The sequence below is a fragment of the Pygocentrus nattereri genome, chromosome 14, assembly GCF_015220715.1.
Source record: "Pygocentrus nattereri isolate fPygNat1 chromosome 14, fPygNat1.pri, whole genome shotgun sequence".
Classification (NCBI taxonomy): Eukaryota; Metazoa; Chordata; class Actinopteri; order Characiformes; family Serrasalmidae; genus Pygocentrus; species Pygocentrus nattereri.
The window spans coordinates 39574995-39595221 of record NC_051224.1 but is presented as its reverse complement, the minus strand read 5'-3'; the positions used below and the strand labels follow the sequence as shown (position 1 = coordinate 39595221).

Here is a 20227-nt window from a genome sequence, read left to right as displayed (position 1 = left end):
GGCGGAAAACGTGTTTTAAAACATATTAATGGTGGAGTGATGCATGCAGGGCGTACGTGCAAGGCACAGTCCTCAAATTTCATTTTTTTCACATTTATCACTATTGCAGCATCATTAAGAGTATATATGATAATTCAGAAGATGCATGTAGGCTCACTAGTCATATTGGAGAACAGCTAAAGTGGCTGTAATTGCACTGTAGAGGTTACAGTCCCTGGTTCCCGTCTCCACCGTGAGGAAATCTGACCTGAATGTTTCTCTGAAATTCACCATTTCACATCAAACCGCTCTGCATAACTTTGTTTACGTTCCGTAGACTGGATTACGCAGAAAAGGTGTGAAAGTCGGTGGAATTAAATGGTTCTTTGCGTCATGAAAGGGTTCTTCAGATTGATGGAGGGTGGTTCTATATAGAATCTATATAGAACTTTGTGAAAAAAGGTTCTTCTACTGTTAAGATGTCAAGCTTTTAGTAATAGAAGAACCCTTTTGGTGCCATATAGAACCCTTTTTCAGGGTTCTATAGAGAATCATCTACAGCACACACTCAGTCAATCTGAAGAACCCTTTCATCATGCAGAGAGCCCTCTAATTATGCAAAGGGTTCTTTGAGTGTTTATCGTTGTATAAATGACCATTTTCTATACTGAAGAACCCTCGAAGAACCATCTTTCTATCTTTCTTAAGCAGCACAGTCCTGCAGGCTCAGCTACAAGAAGAGAAGATCCTGAGAAGATCCAACAGCTGATGCAGAAAGAGTCATGAAATAAAAGATACAGGAATTATGCTGAGAGGACGGTGTAGTTTTGGCTGTTCAAAGACCAGCATTGAAATGTAAATGCAGAATGTTCAAAGGCTCTTCTTGGAACACAAGAGTCACCTGGCTTGAGGAGAACCTCTTAGAACAGAATAAGTCGGAATAAGGTGTTTGAATAGGGCAGGCTTGGTTCCCCTGAGACGTGGTGTATTGTTTCATATTTGATACGTCTTTGATCTACAGCTTTAAGTCTATATTCGCAAGGATCTCCACTGATAAGCCTCCCAAGCACTTCAAGGTGCTGCTAGGATGAAGATGTATCTTGTGTTGTTCATTATATTCCAACATATAATTAGAATACAGTGTCTGTAATATGTCTCCGTTCTTTACCTTCCGTTCTTCTCAGGAGCCTCACTTTCAGCTCCTCAGAGAACCTGCAGACACGCCTCCAAAGCTCAGTCTGAGAAGCTGGTTGATGATTTTCTGAATCAAACCCATTCAGTGGTGTTGAGGTCTGGACTCTGGGGCGGTCAGGCCATCGTCCAGCTTCTTTGTTCGATGTGTCCGTCTCCTTTTCTCCGTGATGTTCTTCTTGATCAGCTACACGTCCTTTCAGACCCACAGCGCTGAGTGGTCTTCTCACAGCGGAAGGATGGACAGAAACCCCTGTGGATGTTTTCAGATCTGAAGCAGCTTGATCTTCTCCTCTCTCTCAGAGATCAAAGCTTTACGCGCTGTTTATCTGATGGGGGCAGTTTTGGGGTCTGCCAGCTCTTCCAGGTGGTTGTTAGGTGGTTGTTAGGAGTCACATTTTCTCAGTGGTTTTTAATTGTGTTCTGAGTTATTCAAGTGGATTATTATCTGTTCAAAATGATCTCCTGATAAAAACCTTTATTGTCAGTTCTGAAAAATGAAGGAAATGAAAGATGTTTTTACTTTTGAACAGTACGGTCCACTCACATGGTGGCGGTACCTTTTTGTGTGTGTTGTTATTAGAATGTTTGGTTTGGGAATTACAGTCCTGTGTTCCAGGGTTGGCTAGAAAACTTTGCTTTTATGTCCAATAATTAAGATTTTCCTTTCTCTGTTGGTGCGAGCAGTGGATCTTGTATTCCTGCGTTCTTCCTTGCGTTTACACCACATTCTCATTTGGTCTGTATTTGTAACAAAAGCTGGAACAGCAGAAACACTTCCGGAAAGCCACTGTAGGAGAAACACAGTAGTGAGTGCAACTAATATATTTATTAGTTTACATCCTTAATTTCAAATAAGATTAAAAGATGCAGAGGAAAAACAAAACAAGAACGTCTCGGTCTTTACTCAGACTAGAACATAGAACGTAGGTCTGCCTGTAATGTGTTAAACTGTGCTCTGTTTTGATTTGCATTGATTCAAAACTATGAAACACATTTTCAAATCATGCTACATGGTCGATTAGTTATAATGGTTGTGGATACTGGAAGCACTCTATAATGTTCATATGATCCACACAGTCGCTCTGACAGACTGTAATACACTACAGGAAGCGTAGGGGGCGATACGGCTTCTACTGTTTCATTTAAAAAGCTCTATAATGTTCATATGATCCACACAGTCGCTCTGACAGACTGTAATACACTACAGGAAGCGTAGGGGGCGATACGGCTTCTACTGTTTCATTTAAAAAGCTCTATAATGTTCATATGATCCACACAGTCGCTCTGACAGACTGTAATACACTACAGGAAGCGTAGGGGGCGATACGGCTTCTACTGTTTCATTTAAAAAGCTCTATAATGTTCATATGATCCACACAGTCGCTCTGACAGACTGTAATACACTACAGGAAGCGTAGGGGGCGATACGGCTTCTACTGTTTCATTTAAAAAGCTCTATAATGTTCATATGATCCACACAGTCGCTCTGACAGACTGTAATACACTACAGGAAGCGTAGGGGGCGATACGGCTTCTACTGTTTCATTTAAAAAGCTCTATAATGTTCATATGATCCACACAGTCGCTCTGACAGACTGTAATACACTACAGGAAGCGTAGGGGGCGATACGGCTTCTACTGTTTCATTTAAAAAGCTCTATAATGTTCATATGATCCACACAGTCGCTCTGACAGACTGTAATACACTACAGGAAGCGTAGGGGGCGATACGGCTTCTACTGTTTCATTTAAAAAGCTCTATAATGTTCATATGATCCACACAGTCGCTCTGACAGACTGTAATACACTACAGGAAGCGTAGGGGGCGATACGGCTTCTACTGTTTCATTTAAAAAGCTCTATAATGTTCATATGATCCACACAGTCGCTCTGACAGACTGTAATACACTACAGGAAGCGTAGGGGGCGATACGGCTTCTACTGTTTCATTTAAAAAGCTCTATAATGTTCATATGATCCACACAGTCGCTCTGACAGACTGTAATACACTACAGGAAGCGTAGGGGGCGATACGGCTTCTACTGTTTCATTTAAAAAGCTCTATAATGTTCATATGATCCACACAGTCGCTCTGACAGACTGTAATACACTACAGGAAGCGTAGGGGGCGATACGGCTTCTACTGTTTCATTTAAAAAGCTCTATAATGTTCATATGATCCACACAGTCGCTCTGACAGACTGTAATACACTACAGGAAGCGTAGGGGGCGATACGGCTTCTACTGTTTCATTTAAAAAGCTCTATAATGTTCATATGATCCACACAGTCGCTCTGACAGACTGTAATACACTACAGGAAGCGTAGGGGGCGACACGGCTTCTACTGTTTCATTTAAAAAGCTCTATAATGTTCATATGATCCACACAGTCGCTCTGACAGACTGTAATACACTACAGGAAGCGTAGGGGGCGATACGGCTTCTACTGTTTCATTTAAAAGCTCTATAATGTTCATATGATCCACACAGTCGCTCTGACAGACTGTAATACACTACAGGAAGCGTAGGGGGCGATACGGCTTCTACTGTTTCATTTAAAAAGCTCTATAATGTTCATATGATCCACACAGTCGCTCTGACAGACTGTAATACACTACAGGAAGCGTAGGGGGCGATACGGCTTCTACTGTTTCATTTAAAAAGCTCTATAATGTTCATATGATCCACACAGTCGCTCTGACAGACTGTAATACACTACAGGAAGCGTAGGGGGCGATACGGCTTCTACTGTTTCATTTAAAAAGCTCTATAATGTTCATATGATCCACACAGTCGCTCTGACAGACTGTAATACACTACAGGAAGCGTAGGGGGCGATACGGCTTCTACTGTTTCATTTAAAAAGCTCTATAATGTTCATATGATCCACACAGTCGCTCTGACAGACTGTAATACACTACAGGAAGCGTAGGGGGCGATACGGCTTCTACTGTTTCATTTAAAAAGCTCTATAATGTTCATATGATCCACACAGTCGCTCTGACAGACTGTAATACACTACAGGAAGCGTAGGGGGCGATACGGCTTCTACTGTTTCATTTAAAAAGCTCTATCATGTTCATATGATCCACACAGTCGCTCTGACAGACTGTAATACACTACAGGAAGCGTAGGGGGCGATACGGCTTCTGCTGTTTCATTTAAAATGGTGACAGGAAGAAATTACGGTTCTTCTGTTATCTCACTATCTAGTTAGCTACTTTCTATCCCCTCCCCAGTCAGCAGGCTTTTGTTTATGTTGTTATTTTGACGACCAGTGTGGACTCTATGCTGAGCTCAGATCCATCACTTTGCCTTGAAGGCAGCAGCTTCCTAACGAGGCAGCAGAGGGATATTTCCTCCTTTTTTATTTCATCTCATCAGCCACACTTCCACCTTAGGGTTAGTGCAGGCCCCCTGCCGAGCTGCTGAAACCCTCCAGCGCTCTCAGGGGAAAGTGGCCGTGCCAGTTCTTATTATGTGTTTCCTGCTTCTGGCCATCAGCTGGGATTACCTGGCCTCCAGCCTGGCTGCTCTTCCTCCAAATGCTCTTTGTCTGAAGGCCGTGTGGAAAGTTTTCCGTGACCTGTTACCTAACCGTGTCAGCGTGACTCTGACATTTCAGAATCGGTCCCCACCCGTTCAGATCCCACAGGGTTGCTCTATATCCCCTTCCCCCATGCTTGTTAATTCAGTAAGGCTTATATTTTGCTGTTGTTGGAACAAAATCTTGTATCTCCACATGGTAACTTTACAGGAGAAGGAAAAAACCTACTTCACTTTTAATGTAAGTCAATGGAACCATTTGAAATTTACCCCGGTCAGGCATAACATCATGACCACCTCCTCGTTTCTATGCTCACTGTCCACTTTATCAGCTCCACTTACTGTATAGCTGCACTCTGTAGTTCTACAGTTACAGACTGTAGTCCATCTGTTTCTCTGATACTCTGTTACCCTGTTCTTCAGTGGTCAGGACCCCCATGGACCCCCACAGGTACTATTTGGGTGGTGGGTCATTCTCAGCACTGCAGTAACACTGACGTGGTGGTGGTGTGTTAGTGTGTGTTGCGCTGGTCTGAGTGGATCAGACACAGCAGTGCTGCTGGAGTTTTTAAAACGCTGTGTCCACTCACTGTCCACTCTATTAGACACTCCTACCTTGTCAGTCCACCTTGTAGATGTAAAGTCAGAGACGACAGCTCATCTGCTGCTGCACAGTTTGTGTTGGTCATCCTCTAGTCCCTCATCAGTGGTCACAGGACGCTGCCCACAGGACGCTGCCCACAGGACGCTGCCCACAGGACGCTGTTGGCTGGATGTTTTTGGTTGGTGGACTGTTCTCAGTCCAGCAGCGACACTGAGGTGTTTAAAAACTCCAGCAGCACTGCTGTGTCTGATCCACTCAGACCAGCACAACACACACTAACACACCACCATCACGTCAGTGTCACTGCAGCGCTGAGAATGATCCACCACCCAAACAGTACCTGCTCTGTGAGGGTCCATGGGGGTCCTGACCACTGAAGAACAGGGTAAACAAAGTTTTTTTTATAACAGTGTAAATATACATTTTGTAAAAGCAGCCTGAAGAATCCAAACCCATAACTGCTTCATACAGTCTGTGCACTTTACACACAACACCTGAGAGTGAATAGTCATCGTGCTAGTCGTCGAGCCGTGCACAAGTGTGTGTGTTCCTCAGTCTCTACGTTCCCGCCAGTCTAATTATGTGACTGTGGTGCTGCACCTGTGAGGTAATTTGATCTGCAGCCCTTTAACTGTGTGTTCATATATGAAAGGAAACCTAACGTAAATAATAAAACTTATTTATCATGCAGTCCGTAGTAAGACTGTCGCTTTTCGTTTGCGTGTCTGGGGCAAAAATAAAATCTGAATATTTATTTTCTTTGACCCCTTAATATGCCAGGCTTATTACATACCCAGTCTTATTATTCAGTAACTACAGGGACTTCAGTGCAAACTAATGGGGCTTAGGTTAGGGAAGTGTGTGACCAAATGGGCCTGACTTGGTAAGAGGTTAGACAGATTGTCATATCGGTCAGGTCATAATCGTGACGGGTGCAGGAAGTGTCCTCTTTTTGTAGTGGTCATGGTGATGTTGAGGTTTACTGTAAAGGGGACGTGCAAGCGGGTCTGTTCTTGAACTCGGTGTGGGATGGAGACAGTCAGTCTTTGCGTTATTATGCTGCCAGTAGTGCCTGTGTGTTCAACTAGTATGAAACATTTGTTGAGCAAACAATACTGGAAGTGATTATATTTACTGTGAGCATATCTGGTTGCCAGTTGTAGACCAGTGTGGCGGTGGCGCGAGGCGTGGACCCAGCAGGCACTTGGAGACAGGGTAAACAGTCTTAACTGATCTGTACAGCGTGTGTAGTAACTTCAGACAAGTCAGCAAGATGTAATCAGTCATTCAGAGTGGTTTGGTGTGAAAAGCTCCATTCTAGAGAAACAGGCCTCATCTCATTACAGGGGGTAGTGGTTGAAATCTTGCCCTACGAAATGGGAGCCTCTAATAAAGAGCATGTGATGGCAAAGGAGGGTGAAGTTCAAGTCAAGAGGCTTTTATTATCTTTTATTATTATTTTATTATTATTGGGGGGGGGGGGTATTGGTAAGATATGGGACCTTTAAAGATCAGAGACCCTTATTTTATCAGAAAAACTTATTTTACATTGAAATTGCAATTTAAACTACAGTCTATAGTATCAACTATTTTGCCTTAAATTCTGAGTAGGGATGTTTTACACACTAACATGAATTGTGAATAGACGACAGACGAGTTAGACCAATTAAAAGCAAACATGCTGCGTACACAACAGCTACTACAACCGGAGGTCTGGCACTCTAAATTTAGTGCTCGAGCCAATCAACTGGATATTCTGCACTTGTTCCAAAATAACAGGCCTAGACTTTAATTTACAGAAAATAACAGTAATTTAAATTGCAGGAACCATAATGGTCAGAAAAATCACAATTCACTAAATCGTTCCAGCCCTAATTAGAACTGCTCCTCACAGCATTTTTAAAAAACGTGGCACTACTGGTGCATTTCGTTTTCCAAAATATCAACCCTCAGAACAACAAAGTACTATGTGCATCTAAATATGTCTCCAAAATGCTACACTATCATATTTTTGCCATATATACTCACCCTGTGCTCAATACTGCACTCGCACCCGAGCAGCACAGTGTAAAATCGTTACTTGATAAAACGTACCTGCTGTCGTCCACAGAGACGCTGAGCTAAATGGACCTGCATAACTGCAGTGATAAGGAGTCCAAACCGAGCAGCGCTGGGTAAACAACACCGCACACGGTAAACAATAAACACCAGAGGTCTCCGAGGGCCGACAGCATACACCTCAGCTCCATGCAGAGTCATGCACACCGTGCCAGAACCTGCAACTGGAAGGTGCAAGGCCACCTGTGACTCGGCTCAGAGAGCTGTTTCATTATACAAGCCAGCTGAAAGGAGCTGAATGAATGCTAGAGGTGTTCTCGCAATGTTAAAGTACCCTCAGGCAAACGCGCAGCAGCAGCACTGCTGCTCCAGGCATAAGCAGATCAAATCTGAGTGCTCGTTTAACAGGCTGAGCCAGGCAAGACCTAATAAAAAGATACAAGGGTCACCAAGGGCCTGTCTCACAAAGCTGGTTCAACTCGGACCAGGCTTACTTATGAGCTTCGCCTGCAAAGAATCTAACAAATGGAAATGGATATCTCAGGATTACAAAGCCAAGTTCAATCCTTGTGTACGTGAAATCGAGCGTACATGACAAATAGCCAATCGCGTGATGCATGAAGAGTCAAGCAGCTTCATTTTCAGAGAATGAAAGAAAAAGTATTGTCACCCATCCAGATCACTGAATTCAGGTGATCCAGTCACTTCAACAGCCACAGGTGTATAAAGCCGAGCCCCTCGGCCTGCAGACTGCTTCTACAGACATTAGTGAAAGAATCGGTCGCTCTCAGGAGCTCAGTGAATTCCAGCGTGGTGCCGTGATCGGACGCCACCTGTGCAGCAAGTCCAGTCGTGAAATTTCCTCACTACTAAATATTCCACAGTCCACTGTCAGTGGGATTATAACAAAGTGGAAGCGATTGGGAACGACAACAGCTCAGCCACGAAGTGGTCGGCCACGTAAAATGAAAAAAAGCGGTCAGCGGATGCTGAGGGGCATAGTGCGCAGAGGTCACCAACTTTCTGCAGAGTCCATCACTACAGACCTCCAAACTTAATGTGGCCTTCAGATCAGCTCAAGAACAGCGTAGAGAGCTTCATGGAATGGGTTTCCATGGCCGAGCAGCTGCATCCAAGCCTTACATCACCAAGAGCAATGCAAAGCGTGGAATGCAGTGGAGTAAAGCGCCGCCACTGGACTCTAGAGCAGTGGAGACGTGTTCTCTGGAGTGACCAATAGCGCTTCTCCATCTGGCAATCTGATGGATGAGTCTGGGTTTGGCGGTTGCCAGGAGACGGTACTTGTCTGACTGCATTGTGCCGAGTGTAAAGTTTGGTGGAGGGGGGATCATGGTGTGGGGTTGTTTATCAGGAGTTGGGCTCGGCCCCTTAGTTCCAGTGAAAGGTCCTCTTAATGCTTCAGTGAACCAAGAGTGGCGCTGTGGATAGGGCTGCCCACCGCACCGGGCAAGTGTGCTTACTGCCCCCTAGTGTGTGTGTGTGTGGGGGGTCACTGCACGGATGGGTTAAATGCGGAGGTGAGATTTTCCTGTTACAGAACTAATAAGGGTCAGTTGATGTTAATCTTAATGATGTGAAGAGTACATTCCGAATCTTTGGCCCTTTATTTCCTAACAGCATATATTTGGAACAGTTTATAATGTATATATCATATAACAGTTTATCATATAATTTTTCATTACAATGATAATATATTGTCATATCGTCCACCCCTCACGGAGGTTACCTGTGCTGGCCAGTGCAGACCTCATTATTTTGGTTTTCCCCCTTTGTGTCCTCCATCTGTTCAGGTGTTTTCTGTTCTCCTGACATGAACAAAGGCAAATCAACATCTGTCCATCGTCCAGCTCCAACCAGCAATCTCTGCAGCAGCTGAGGTTTTCCAGCAGTGCTTCTGCACCAAAACTACTGAAATGCACTGTGTGTGTTGGTAGTAAACGCTTTGGGCATATTTAATGTCCCTGTTCTGTTTATCACAGCGCATCGTCCTCTCTGCTGTGTCCTTGTTGACAGCTGTGCTGTTGCCTGCGAGCTCAGAGCTCATATAGAGCTCCAATTCCGCTCCCTCGGCTTTCCATCCTCATTTTCTCCCTGCTTATTAACCGCAATTAACTGCAAAGCTTCTGTCCCTGTTCCTGCTCTCCTGCATGGGTCCTCTGGGATATCCCATGTCTTTCTCATAGGAAACCCCACCTTCCCTCAACAAACACACGCATTTGTGTGTAAACATCGTATTAACACACTTAAAGACGGTGGTTCTTGAAGGTTTCTATAGGAAGGTAAATGGTTCCTTTATAGATGCATGAACACTCGAATCTGTTGCTTGATTAAAGGGTTCTTTGCGTCATGAAATGGTTCTTCTATTGTGACAACCATGACATTGTAACAGTAGATGAGCCCTCTTTTGATGCTATATGGAACCCTTTTTCAAAAAGGTTCTATATAGAACCATATCCAGCACATTCCCCATCAATCTGAGGAACCTTTTCATGATGCTGAGAACCTTTAAACAATGCAAAGGATTCTTTGGGTGTTCATGGCTCTATATAGAACCATTTTCTTTACTGAAGAACCCTTGTTTTTAAGCAAGTGTGTGATTATAACATGTCCCAAACAGATATAGATAGTATATTACACTCACCGGCCACTTTGTTAGGTTCCGTTCAGTTGCTTGTTAACACAATTAGCTAATCAGCCAATCACACGGCCGCAACTCACTGCATTCAGGCCTGTAGAGGTGGTCAAGACGACTTGCTGAAGTGCAGACCGAGCATCAGAACGGGGAAGAAAGGGGATTTAAGGGGCTTTGAACGTGGCGTGGTTGTTGGTGCCAGACGGGCTGGTCTGAGTATTTCAGAAACTGCTGATCTGCTGGGATTTTCACACACAACCATCTCTAGGGTTTACAGAGAACGGTCCGAAAAAGAGGAAATATCCAGTGAGCGGTCAGTTGTGTGGACGAAAATGCCTTGTTGATGTGAGAGGTCAGAGGAGAATGGGCAGACTGGTTCCAGATGATAGAAAGGCAGCAGGAACTCAAATAACCAACCAGAATCTCTGAGGAACGTTTCCAACACCTTGTTGAAAGTCTGCCATGGAGAATTAAAGCAGTTCTGAAGGCAAAAGGGGGTCCAGCCTTTTACTAGCAAGATGTACCTAATAAAGTGGCCGGTGAGTGTATATAATAATATAGGAGTACGTACTTTAAATACTGTGCAAAGTCAGAGAAAACAGTCAAAATGGCCAAGTAGTTTACGTAAAAATCTGGAGTTCAAAAATTGAGTTAATGCTACAGAGAAATTACAACCACCTGGAAGACCTGCTAGACCCTAAAACTGCCCCACCAGATAAACAACCCTTAAAGCTTTGATCTCTGAGAGGGAGGAGAAGATCAAGCTGCTTCAGATCCGAAAACATCCACAGGTGTTTCCGTCCATCCTTCCACTGTGAGAAGACCACTCAGCGCTGTGGGTCTGAAAGGACGTGTAGCTGATCAAGAAGAACCTCACTGAGAAAAGGAGACGGACACATCAAACAAAGAAGCTGAACGATGGACTGACCGCCCCAGAGTCCAGACCTCAGCACCACTGAATGGGTTTGATTCAGAAAATCATCAACCAGCTTCTCAGACTGAGCTTTGGAGGCGTGTCTGCAGGTTCTCTGAGGAGCTGAAAGTGAGGCTCCTGAATAATCAAATAAAATTAAAAATAAAGGTAAAGAGTAGAAACAATAAATAAATGTAGTTGCTGAAGTTTGTCTGTCACTTCTGTTCTGAGCTGAAAAGTGAATAAGTTGTATTCAGATGGAAAAACCAAAAAACACCCACGACCCTAAGAGGTTAAGTTCATTATAATTGGCCTTACTAGGCAATTAATTGGCAAATTAACTAGTAGATTACTGGTATACTCACTATTGTATGTGACGGCACGACTACACAAGCAATGATGCGCATTAACATCATCTCTAGAAAAGTCAAGAGCCAAATTAAAAACTTTAGTGCTGGTCAATTATAATCATCAGAGTAAATAACAATTCATAACACTCTGCATTCTTTCAGGCTGCTTCAATCTGCAGAATCAGGCTTCAAGCATGTAAACCAGAAGCACAAGTGTTTCATCAGACTTTCTAGAAACAGCAGCACCTCGGGGGACAGGCCTGAAGAGGGTAGAGCGAGTGCAGGAGGAGTTACAGGGCACTAAAACAAAGCAGATGTGGGTGAAAGGCATCTGGAGATTTAATCTCAACCTGGTTTGGTGGCTAAAATAACAATCGGTCATGTAGCTACAAAACTACCGCTCTACAGAGCATCTACAGCCTCCGTCAATATGTTCTGTGTGTGCAGGTGTGGTTTGTTTTCACATATTTTCAGTAAAAATTGCTCTGAATTTGTCTGAAAACGTGACAAAAACAAGGCTAACCTACAGTCCTGACTTTGTAAAATGCTTTTTACTAAATATTTTATTTTTAAAACTGAAAGAGCAAAAGTGTTTCCTTCATTTAGTTATTCTTCATTTTTCAGTGCCAGGTAAAAACTCATTTAGCAGAATATCCTCAACAAACTCAATTTAATATCATATTTTCAGGTGTTCAGCGAGTCTCTCTTTCCCTTCATTCCAGCTTCCGTTCTTCTCAGGATCCTCACTTTCTGCTCCTCAGAGAACCTGCAGACACGCCTCCAAAGTTCAGTCTGAGAAGCTGGTTGATGATTTTCTGAATCAAACCCATTCAGTGGTGCTGAGGTCTGGACTCTGGGGTGGTCAGTCCATCGTTCAGCTTCTCTGTTTGATGTGTCCGTCTCCTTTTCTCAGTGAGGTTCTTCTTGATCAGCTACACGTCCTTTCAGACCCACAGCGCTGAGTGGGCATCTCACAGTGGAAGGATGGACAGAAACACCTGTGGATGTTTTCAGGTGTGAAGGGGATGAAAGCTTTAACTGCTATTTATCTAGTGAGGGCAGTTTTGGTGTCTACCAGGTCTTCCAGGTGGTTGTTAGGAGGCCCAGCTTTAGTTTCTGCCTATATATGACAGTATGGAATAGTGGGCTCTGATTTTTGTGGGGTTTTTTTGTTTTGTTTTGTTTTTTTAATTAACTTTTTTTTTTTTTTTTTCTGGATATTTCAATAGATTACTTTAATTAATCAAGTTCAGTCAAGAAATTGTGACGGGCCTGCATGTGTTCCTACATCTAACCCTGCCTATCGATGGAACCTACCGTTCTTGAGCGCTCCTATTGCTCTCTGTGCATTGTTCTGTCGAAGGAGGAAGGGATGGGAGGTAAAACCATTTCCTGTTGTGCTCTGTGCTGCCATCACACTATATTAGGACCAGAGTGCCCTCAGCTTGTTCGACCGGAAGATCAGCCACCATTGCTCATATGTGTGAAGACGTTTTGTGAGCTGTGGTCATGAAGAAGTGTTCTGTGGTGACTGTGGTGAGATACGTGCCATGAAAATCACCTCCTCTGTTTTTTTCTTAGATTTTCAGGCCTGTGTTTTGTCTAGCTGCCTCATTGTTCCTGCTACCTTGCAGCTCATGGAGTGTGGCAGAGCCCCTCTGTTTGCACTGCTGATTGCATTGTGATTTAGTGCTCCTATTGTGATGGGCTAGGACTCGCCAAGCTGGCAGAATTATTTGCTTATGTAGGCAGACTTTTCAGCCGCAAACTGCTATTGGAGGTGATGGGGAGTGGAAAATTCCATGGTGGCGGTAGCTGCCCTTTCCCCAGGGGTCTAAATGCCACCCTTGGGGCTGTTCAGGTCTCACTTGGATTAGCAGTGAATTGAGTTTGTGAGATGGACCTTCAGAATATTTGACCAGATTATCATGATTATCATATTAATCCCTTTCCACCTTCATATCTGAGCATTTCCAGGGCAAGAGGGATGAATTTGGCGCTATGTGGAACAGCCACTGTGTTGACAGCCCTGATTAGAAGGAGGTGTTGTGTCCACTGCTTGGCAAGGCTGGACATAGTTTGAAAGCTGTTTGGGAGATTGAGTTCAAAATAGCCTACTACTGCTGAGGGAGAGCTGGGCACAACCTAATGACTGGCGAAATGTAACATGGGTATTTAATAGAGTAAAACAGGTTCCAGCGAAATATGATTGTAGTCATGTTCTCCTATTCCTACAGGAATGTCGTCTGCCCATTTTCACAGCCAATTTTTTTTTTTTTTTGTACCATAAAAGTGGTTGTATGGTGTAAGATCACAATACTTTGGGAAGTTTTTTCACTGTACACTAAGGGCCCAGTCCTATTGCTTATTTTTACCCCTACCCCTTGTTTTCGAGTGTCACCTTGCCTCTTGGAACGGATTTACAAGGGGTAGTGGATAAAATATTCCATACAAAATAGGACAAGAACATCACTTCATTAACAGACTACTACTGCATAGGTGACCCTGCCGGTCTCCAGTGACGGCAGAGGTCAGCTTGACACGCAACTAAAACCCCCAACCCCCCAACGTAAACACTGAGCCGACCTCATATGCTTAAAACTCCAGGTGTCTTTCAAGTGGAAATCTGGAGCCATGATATTTTGGGGCTTAACCGTTTGAGAAAGTCGTTTGTATGTGTTTTTGCAGATTTTGAGATGTCATTAAATGTTTTGTGTGCTCTGAGCTTTCCGACCCATCACAGAATTTTTTGGGTTGTGTTTGGACAAATCAGGGCGTTCACTAGAACCAGCAGACGTGAATTTTGCCTAAATTTAATGAAGACCAGTCTAGGCTACGTTCACATTACCAGTCGAAGTGGCATAAATTCGATTTTTTGGCCCTAATGTGACTCAGATCTGATGTTTTCAGGGCTGTGTGGACACAAATGTGATCTTTTCATATCCGACCTGAGCCACTTTCATATGTGGTCCTAGATCGGGTGCGTGGTCATGTGACCGTAATGTGACCCTCAGATCGGAATTCATGCGCTTTTTTCCACTGAGCTGCGCCATCATTCAGCGTTACCATGGCAGCAGCGCCGAACAGACGTTAAAGCCTGTAAACGGTGGAAAAGCAGCTCGTCTCACCTTTTTCTCCTCCGTCTGGCTCTAATAACGAAGCTGAGAGCTGATCAGAGTTAACGATCTTCTCAGCGAAGCTCGTTCTGCTCGTTAGTTTGTGCTGATGATGCAGTGATTCAGTCACGTGACATCACTGAGTAGGAGGAGCTCATGAGGGTCAGTTCAGGCCGGTTCATCACATTAATGACAGATTTGGATCTCTTACCTAAATGAGTGTGAACCGTCGGATTAGAGCAAAAAATCAGATTTGAGCAGTGAGGCTTGTAATGTGAGTGTAGCCTTAGGTGTATCACAGTTCAGGACTATGTTCATATGCAGCTTTAACCAGAACATTGAGCTAAATCCTTAAATCCCTCTCTACACACACCGTTTCCATTGCTGTAGTGATAATCAGCTCCATTTGGGGAAAGTTTGTGTTTTTAATTCGTAACATTTTGGACTTCTCAATATTTGTTTCAAAAGCATAAAACATGCCATTATTTGTCTCCAGCTTTCTTGTGAAAGACCTTTTGGGTTTTAGACTATAGGATCAGGCCTGTAGGTGATGGACAGTTTGCTCAGTAAACTGATTTGAGCAGTGTTGACTCCATCACCCAGCTGAGATCACGTCTGACAGAGGGGAGGCAGAGAAATGCCCATCCCTGCCTCTCTCAGGCTGTGGACAATGACTGTGGCATAATTAGGCCAGGCTTTTACTGCTGTTTATGGGCCTGACTGCATGCAAGCCCTTTATGCAGAGCCTGACAGCGAAAAGCTGTAATTGGAGTGAATGATGTAATCCATCTAAAGGTACAAAGAGAGCCGTTCTCCTATGGTGTCCAGGGGGAGACTTTAGGCCAGCGTTGCCATGGCATAGAGGCCATGGGACTCGCTCTGTAAAGCTTTTGTGAGTTCTTGGGGTCCAACTGAAATATCATATTACATACACACCTTCATATCCACAGTGCCCACAAATTATTCATAAAATTGAGCCAAAAAAATAGTTTTAGTTTATTGTGCTGGAAAAATGGTGATGAGATGGTAGAAGTCTAAGATTTTATTGAAGCAAAATGTCTTAAAGGAGATCTGTATTTAACATTGCTAGCCCCCTTTTACCCTGTTTTTTAGTGGCCAGGACCCTCACAGAGCAGGTACTATGGTGGGGGAGTGGGGGTGGGTGTGGTGGTGGGGTGTTGTGCTGGTATGAGTGGATCAGACCTATCAGTGCTGCTGGAGTTTTAAACACCCACTGTCCACTCTGTTAGACACTCCTCCTACCTTGTCAGTCCACCTTGTAGATGTAAACTCATCTTGGCTCTGCTAAATCTGTGGGCGTCATCACGGCTCAGGTGATGTAACAGGGATGTGAGTTGGGATCTGGGTGGTGAATTATTATGCTTTTGTTACCTTTTCCTTCTGTGAGTAGCGCTGACGCTGACCCGCGGTGGCCCAGGCGTGTTAACATTCACCGCCTCACCGCTCCTGCCCATTAGCCGGCGGCCGGTTAACACCTGCCCCCACGTTCCCCCTGGAGCGGCACCGGCCTGTTCCAGTTGGGTGGAGATACCATCTCTGTGGCAGCTTAACCAAATGCCCTGCTAGTGTGATGTTCTTGTAAATGGGATCTGTCTGCGAAGCTGACCGCGGCCTGCGGGACGATAATGTTACTGCAGGAAACAGAAGCCTCTCCTGGCAGCCGACAGAACGGATTCTGTTCAGTGTTATTGTGGTGAGGAATCGGAGACGCTGAAAATCAAAGCTTGATGTAGCATCCAGCTCTGTTTTTAATAGCCTCTGCTGTCAAATAGTACTTCCCAGATCTTGCGTTAGTAATGGATTTACGCTCAGAGTAATTGTATGCCTTTAAATATTTATATTATCAAGATGGGGATATTTATGGAGCGAAATAGAGGGAAACCACATGGGTTTGGTTGAATAACTCCAGTTACCTCTTTTTTGAATGTTATGGACTATAGGTTACAAATAGTCTGCTGTAGTATATCAACATGGCAAATCCTGTTCTTCAGTGGTCAGGACCCCCATGGACCCTCACAGAGCAGGTACTATTTGGGTGGTGGGTCATTCTCAGCACTGCAGTAGCACTGACGTAGTGGTGGTGTGTTGTGCTGGTGTGAGTGGATCAGACACAGCAGTGCTGCTGTAGTTTTTAAACACTGTGTCCACTCACTGTCCACTCTATTAGGCACTCCTACCTTGTCGGTCCACCTTGTAGATGTAAAGTCAGAGACGACAGCTCATCTGCTGCTGCACAGTTTGTGTTGGTCGTCCTCTAGTCCTTCATCAGGGGTCACAGGACGCTGCCCACAGGACGCTGTCGGCTGGATATTTTTGGTTGGTGGACTATTCTCAGTCCAGCAGCGACACTGAGGTGTTTAAAAACTCCAGCAGCACTGCTGTGTCTGATCCACTCAGACCAGCACAACACACACTAACACACCACCACTACGTCAGTGTTACTGCAGTGCTGAGAATGACCCACCTGCTCTGTGAGGGTCCATGGGGGTCCTGTCCACTGAAGAACAGGGTAACGGTATCAGAGAAACAGATGGACTACAGTCTGTAACTGTAGAAGTTTTCTTTGGGAAAGAAAGCTCCCTCACCCTTCGAGAGGTGCATGTCTGGTTCCCATCACCACTATTATAAACAGTTCTGACTCTGTTAACAACTTCAGACTGTAAGCTTCTCTAGAACAGAGCCGCTCTGAATGGCTTCGCGTTCGAGGAATTCCGCTGTAGGTTTTTGAGAGTGTGGCGTCTCGGACTAGAGGCTGTATCTCCTCTGAAGACCACGGCTGACAGTGGTGGTGTGTTTTGTGTTGAGGAAGAGGAAAGACCTATTACATAATCATCTAGAACAAACTGCACCGTGTTGTCAGTTGAAACGTTGATTGCGGTTTAAGGTGTGTTGAAAACAGGTGAGGTTGTTTTGGAGGAGAGTATCATTAGTTCCTCAGGAGTTTCAGACAGTGCTTAACTGAACTACCCTACATTTGGCTGGCTGCTTAACATGCAAACCCCCTTAGTGTCTAACCAGCAAGTGCTTTGGCCCCGCCCAGTTTCTCATTTTTACCCCTACCCCTTGTTTTCGAGTCGTGCCTCTTGGAAAATAGTTACAGCGTACTTGGTTGAGATCTTCCCTCTGAAATGAGACCCTCTAATAAACAGAGCATCTCTTCATTAACAGCTACTAGCGCCGCTCTGTAGGCGACCCTGCCCGTCTGCAGGGACGGCAGAGGAGGGGAAAGTTCAGCTCCTCACTGCTGGGCTTTAGATACATTTAGGGATCATACGCCTTCAAAGAGGGGTGCAATTATTTATCACCCCCCCTAATTCTTCAGTGATGTGAAGCTGAAGTCAGAGATTCTCCAGATTCTTGTTTTGAAGTTTCCCGTTCCACCTTAAATGGTGCAGCAGTTACATTTCTCACACTCTGGGAAAAACCTCTGTTTTGAGGACCATGTAGCCCAAACACTTCACCCCACCCCTCTATCTCAGCAAGAATCAAGACACCCTACCCCTAAATGTGAGCCCACAAAACAGAGGGCTAAGTATTAGGGGCAGGGGCTGGCCACTTTATCAGAAACCCCTCTCTTGCAGCGCCACCTTGCTGGTGTTGGAGACTGTAGCCCATGTGTTAGTGCACAGCCGTCCACTAGCCCTTCATCAGTGGTCACCTGCTGATAGTGATGTACTGGAGCCAAAAATGAGGACACATTAGGTCAAAAACCTGACAATAAACAACAAACCACAGGAAAAACACTTACTTTAATTATTACAGTATGTCGGGAGCAAGATATGCCATGAAATGCAACGTTCTCTGGTCTTCCAAAGTAATAAATTCCTTTGTTTTTATTTATTCTTTTAACATTTGCTGCCATTTCTGAACGTTTTCGTCATTTGATGAGCTGAAGGTACAGATGACGTCGGCTGTTGTTTTTACTATATTCTGTGTATCGAGTCGTTTTCGGGTGATGTCAAACCTGCAGTGGAGAAGTTCTTGGGTTTTGTGTTTCCATAACTTTTGCACAGTATGTTAGATTCAGTAAATAAACAATAATTGTCTAATAATTTTCATGAGAAAATCAATAAAACATTGTTCCTGCTTATTTATTTATTTATTTATTTATTTTGCTCTTTCACCTTAAACTTCATCAGTTAGTTTCTGACCACAGAGCCACTTTTGTCCGGGTTATTTTTGAAACACTCTCGACCTATCGCTCAAATAATATTTGGACAACAGTGGCTCTGTGGTTATAAACTGACCGGTGATGAATGGGGTGGTGGAGCACAATATGAAGTGGAACTACGAGACAGATGTTTGTCAGAGTGGGTGGTGAGCATGAACAGATGTGTCTCTGTGGACGTCAGACTCCTGTTTGTCTCCCCTTCTTAGTGTCCAGTGTGTCCGGTGGCAGAGCTGAAGGCTTCCTGTGGGCAGCATGTCTTCTGAGACTACGTCCCCTGTGCAGACGGCCCCGTCCACCACGCCCCCTCTGTCCCCCAGCTCTCCGATATCGCCCAGCACCCTGCGTCTGCCCCACTGCCGTCAGAGGGACCGCTCCCCCTCGCCCATGAGGGGCTACCTGATCCCCAGCCCGTTGCCCACCCGCCGCAACCGCACCTGCTCCGCGTGAGTATGCACACCTGCCTTAGGGCTGAAGACCGTCTGCAGTCCGTTAACCTTTCCGCTGTTATTATTACTGAACTAATCTAACTGATGTTATTTCTGCTGAACCTTTGATTCAGAATGATTTGAGTCACTCATCTGCTATTCACTGCAAACCATTTACTACGTGTTAAACGTAGTGCGGAACAGCCAAAGACTGAATAAGTCAGTTAATTCACACAATCAAAAATCAAAATATTTCTTTTTTGCAGTGAGAAGTATTTTTAGGCCCCGTCCTGTTTCACCCCTCACCCCTACCACCGAGCCCTTAACCCTCCGTTTTGCGCGATCACGTCTAGGGGTGGGGCGAAGTGTTGGGGCTACATGACCCTCCAAGCCGAGGTTTTCCAGCCACTCCAAATGGAGAGTTATCAGGAAAAAAAACTGGCAGGACAGCTGTGCAAGCAAACGAAGAAACCCACAAGTTTGAGTATTTTCTCCATTAAAAACTACAGTAACCATTATATATATTATAATACTCCGTTTAAAATTGTTTCAATGTATTATGATTTTTTTTTATTTTTTATCATTAGCTAATAGCGTGCTAATGTCTTGGTAGCAAGCGAGTGAATTTTCCCGATCTACCTTAAATAGTCCAGCAGTTCTGACACCTGAAGCGCCAGAATGTCACTGCTGCTCCATTTAAGGTGGAATAGGAAAATTTTTAACCTGGAGAATCTCTGACTTCAGCTTCACATCACTGAAGAATGAGGGGGGGTGATAATAAATAACTGCCCCCCTCTTTGAAGGCGTATGATCCCTAAATGTAACTAAAGCCCAGCAGTGAGGAGCTGAACTTTCCCCTCCTCTGCTGTCCCTGCAGACGGGCAGGGTCGCCTACAGATCGGCGCTGGTAGCTGTTAATGAAGTGATGCTCTTTTATTAGAGGGTCTCATTTCAGAGGGAAGATCTCAACCACTGCCCTGTAGCTCAGGTCCAAGGGTTTAGTATGACACTCGAAGACCAGGCTTAGGGATAAGAAGAAGAAATGGGATTAGGCCTTTTATCTTTTGTCAAGCAAAACAGTAGAAGTTATATCTCCCTTAATGCGCACGTAGTCAATACCACTGTTTCCGATACATATGCTCGTTTTTCGTTGGACAGTGATGATATGGTGTGCAGCCCTTGTAGAGGAAGAAGAAT

At 44.5% G+C, this 20227-nt stretch overlaps 1 protein-coding gene across 2 annotated transcripts in view; it reads left to right on the top strand.

Moving 5' to 3' along the window:
• The window catches only part of carhsp1 (calcium regulated heat stable protein 1), a 32521-nt gene that overhangs the window by 5465 nt on the left and 6829 nt on the right, over positions 1–20227 (top strand). The window contains exons 1-2 of one of the 2 annotated variants that reach the window (XM_017706912.2): positions 12813–12833; positions 18812–19048. In XM_017706912.2, the coding sequence (XP_017562401.1) occupies positions 18858–19048 (191 nt within the window). In that variant the 5' untranslated portion in view covers positions 12813–12833; positions 18812–18857. Of the gene's footprint in view, positions 1–12812; positions 12834–18811; positions 19049–20227 lie in introns of those variants that run through there. The other variant, XM_017706911.2, reaches the window with a different exon arrangement.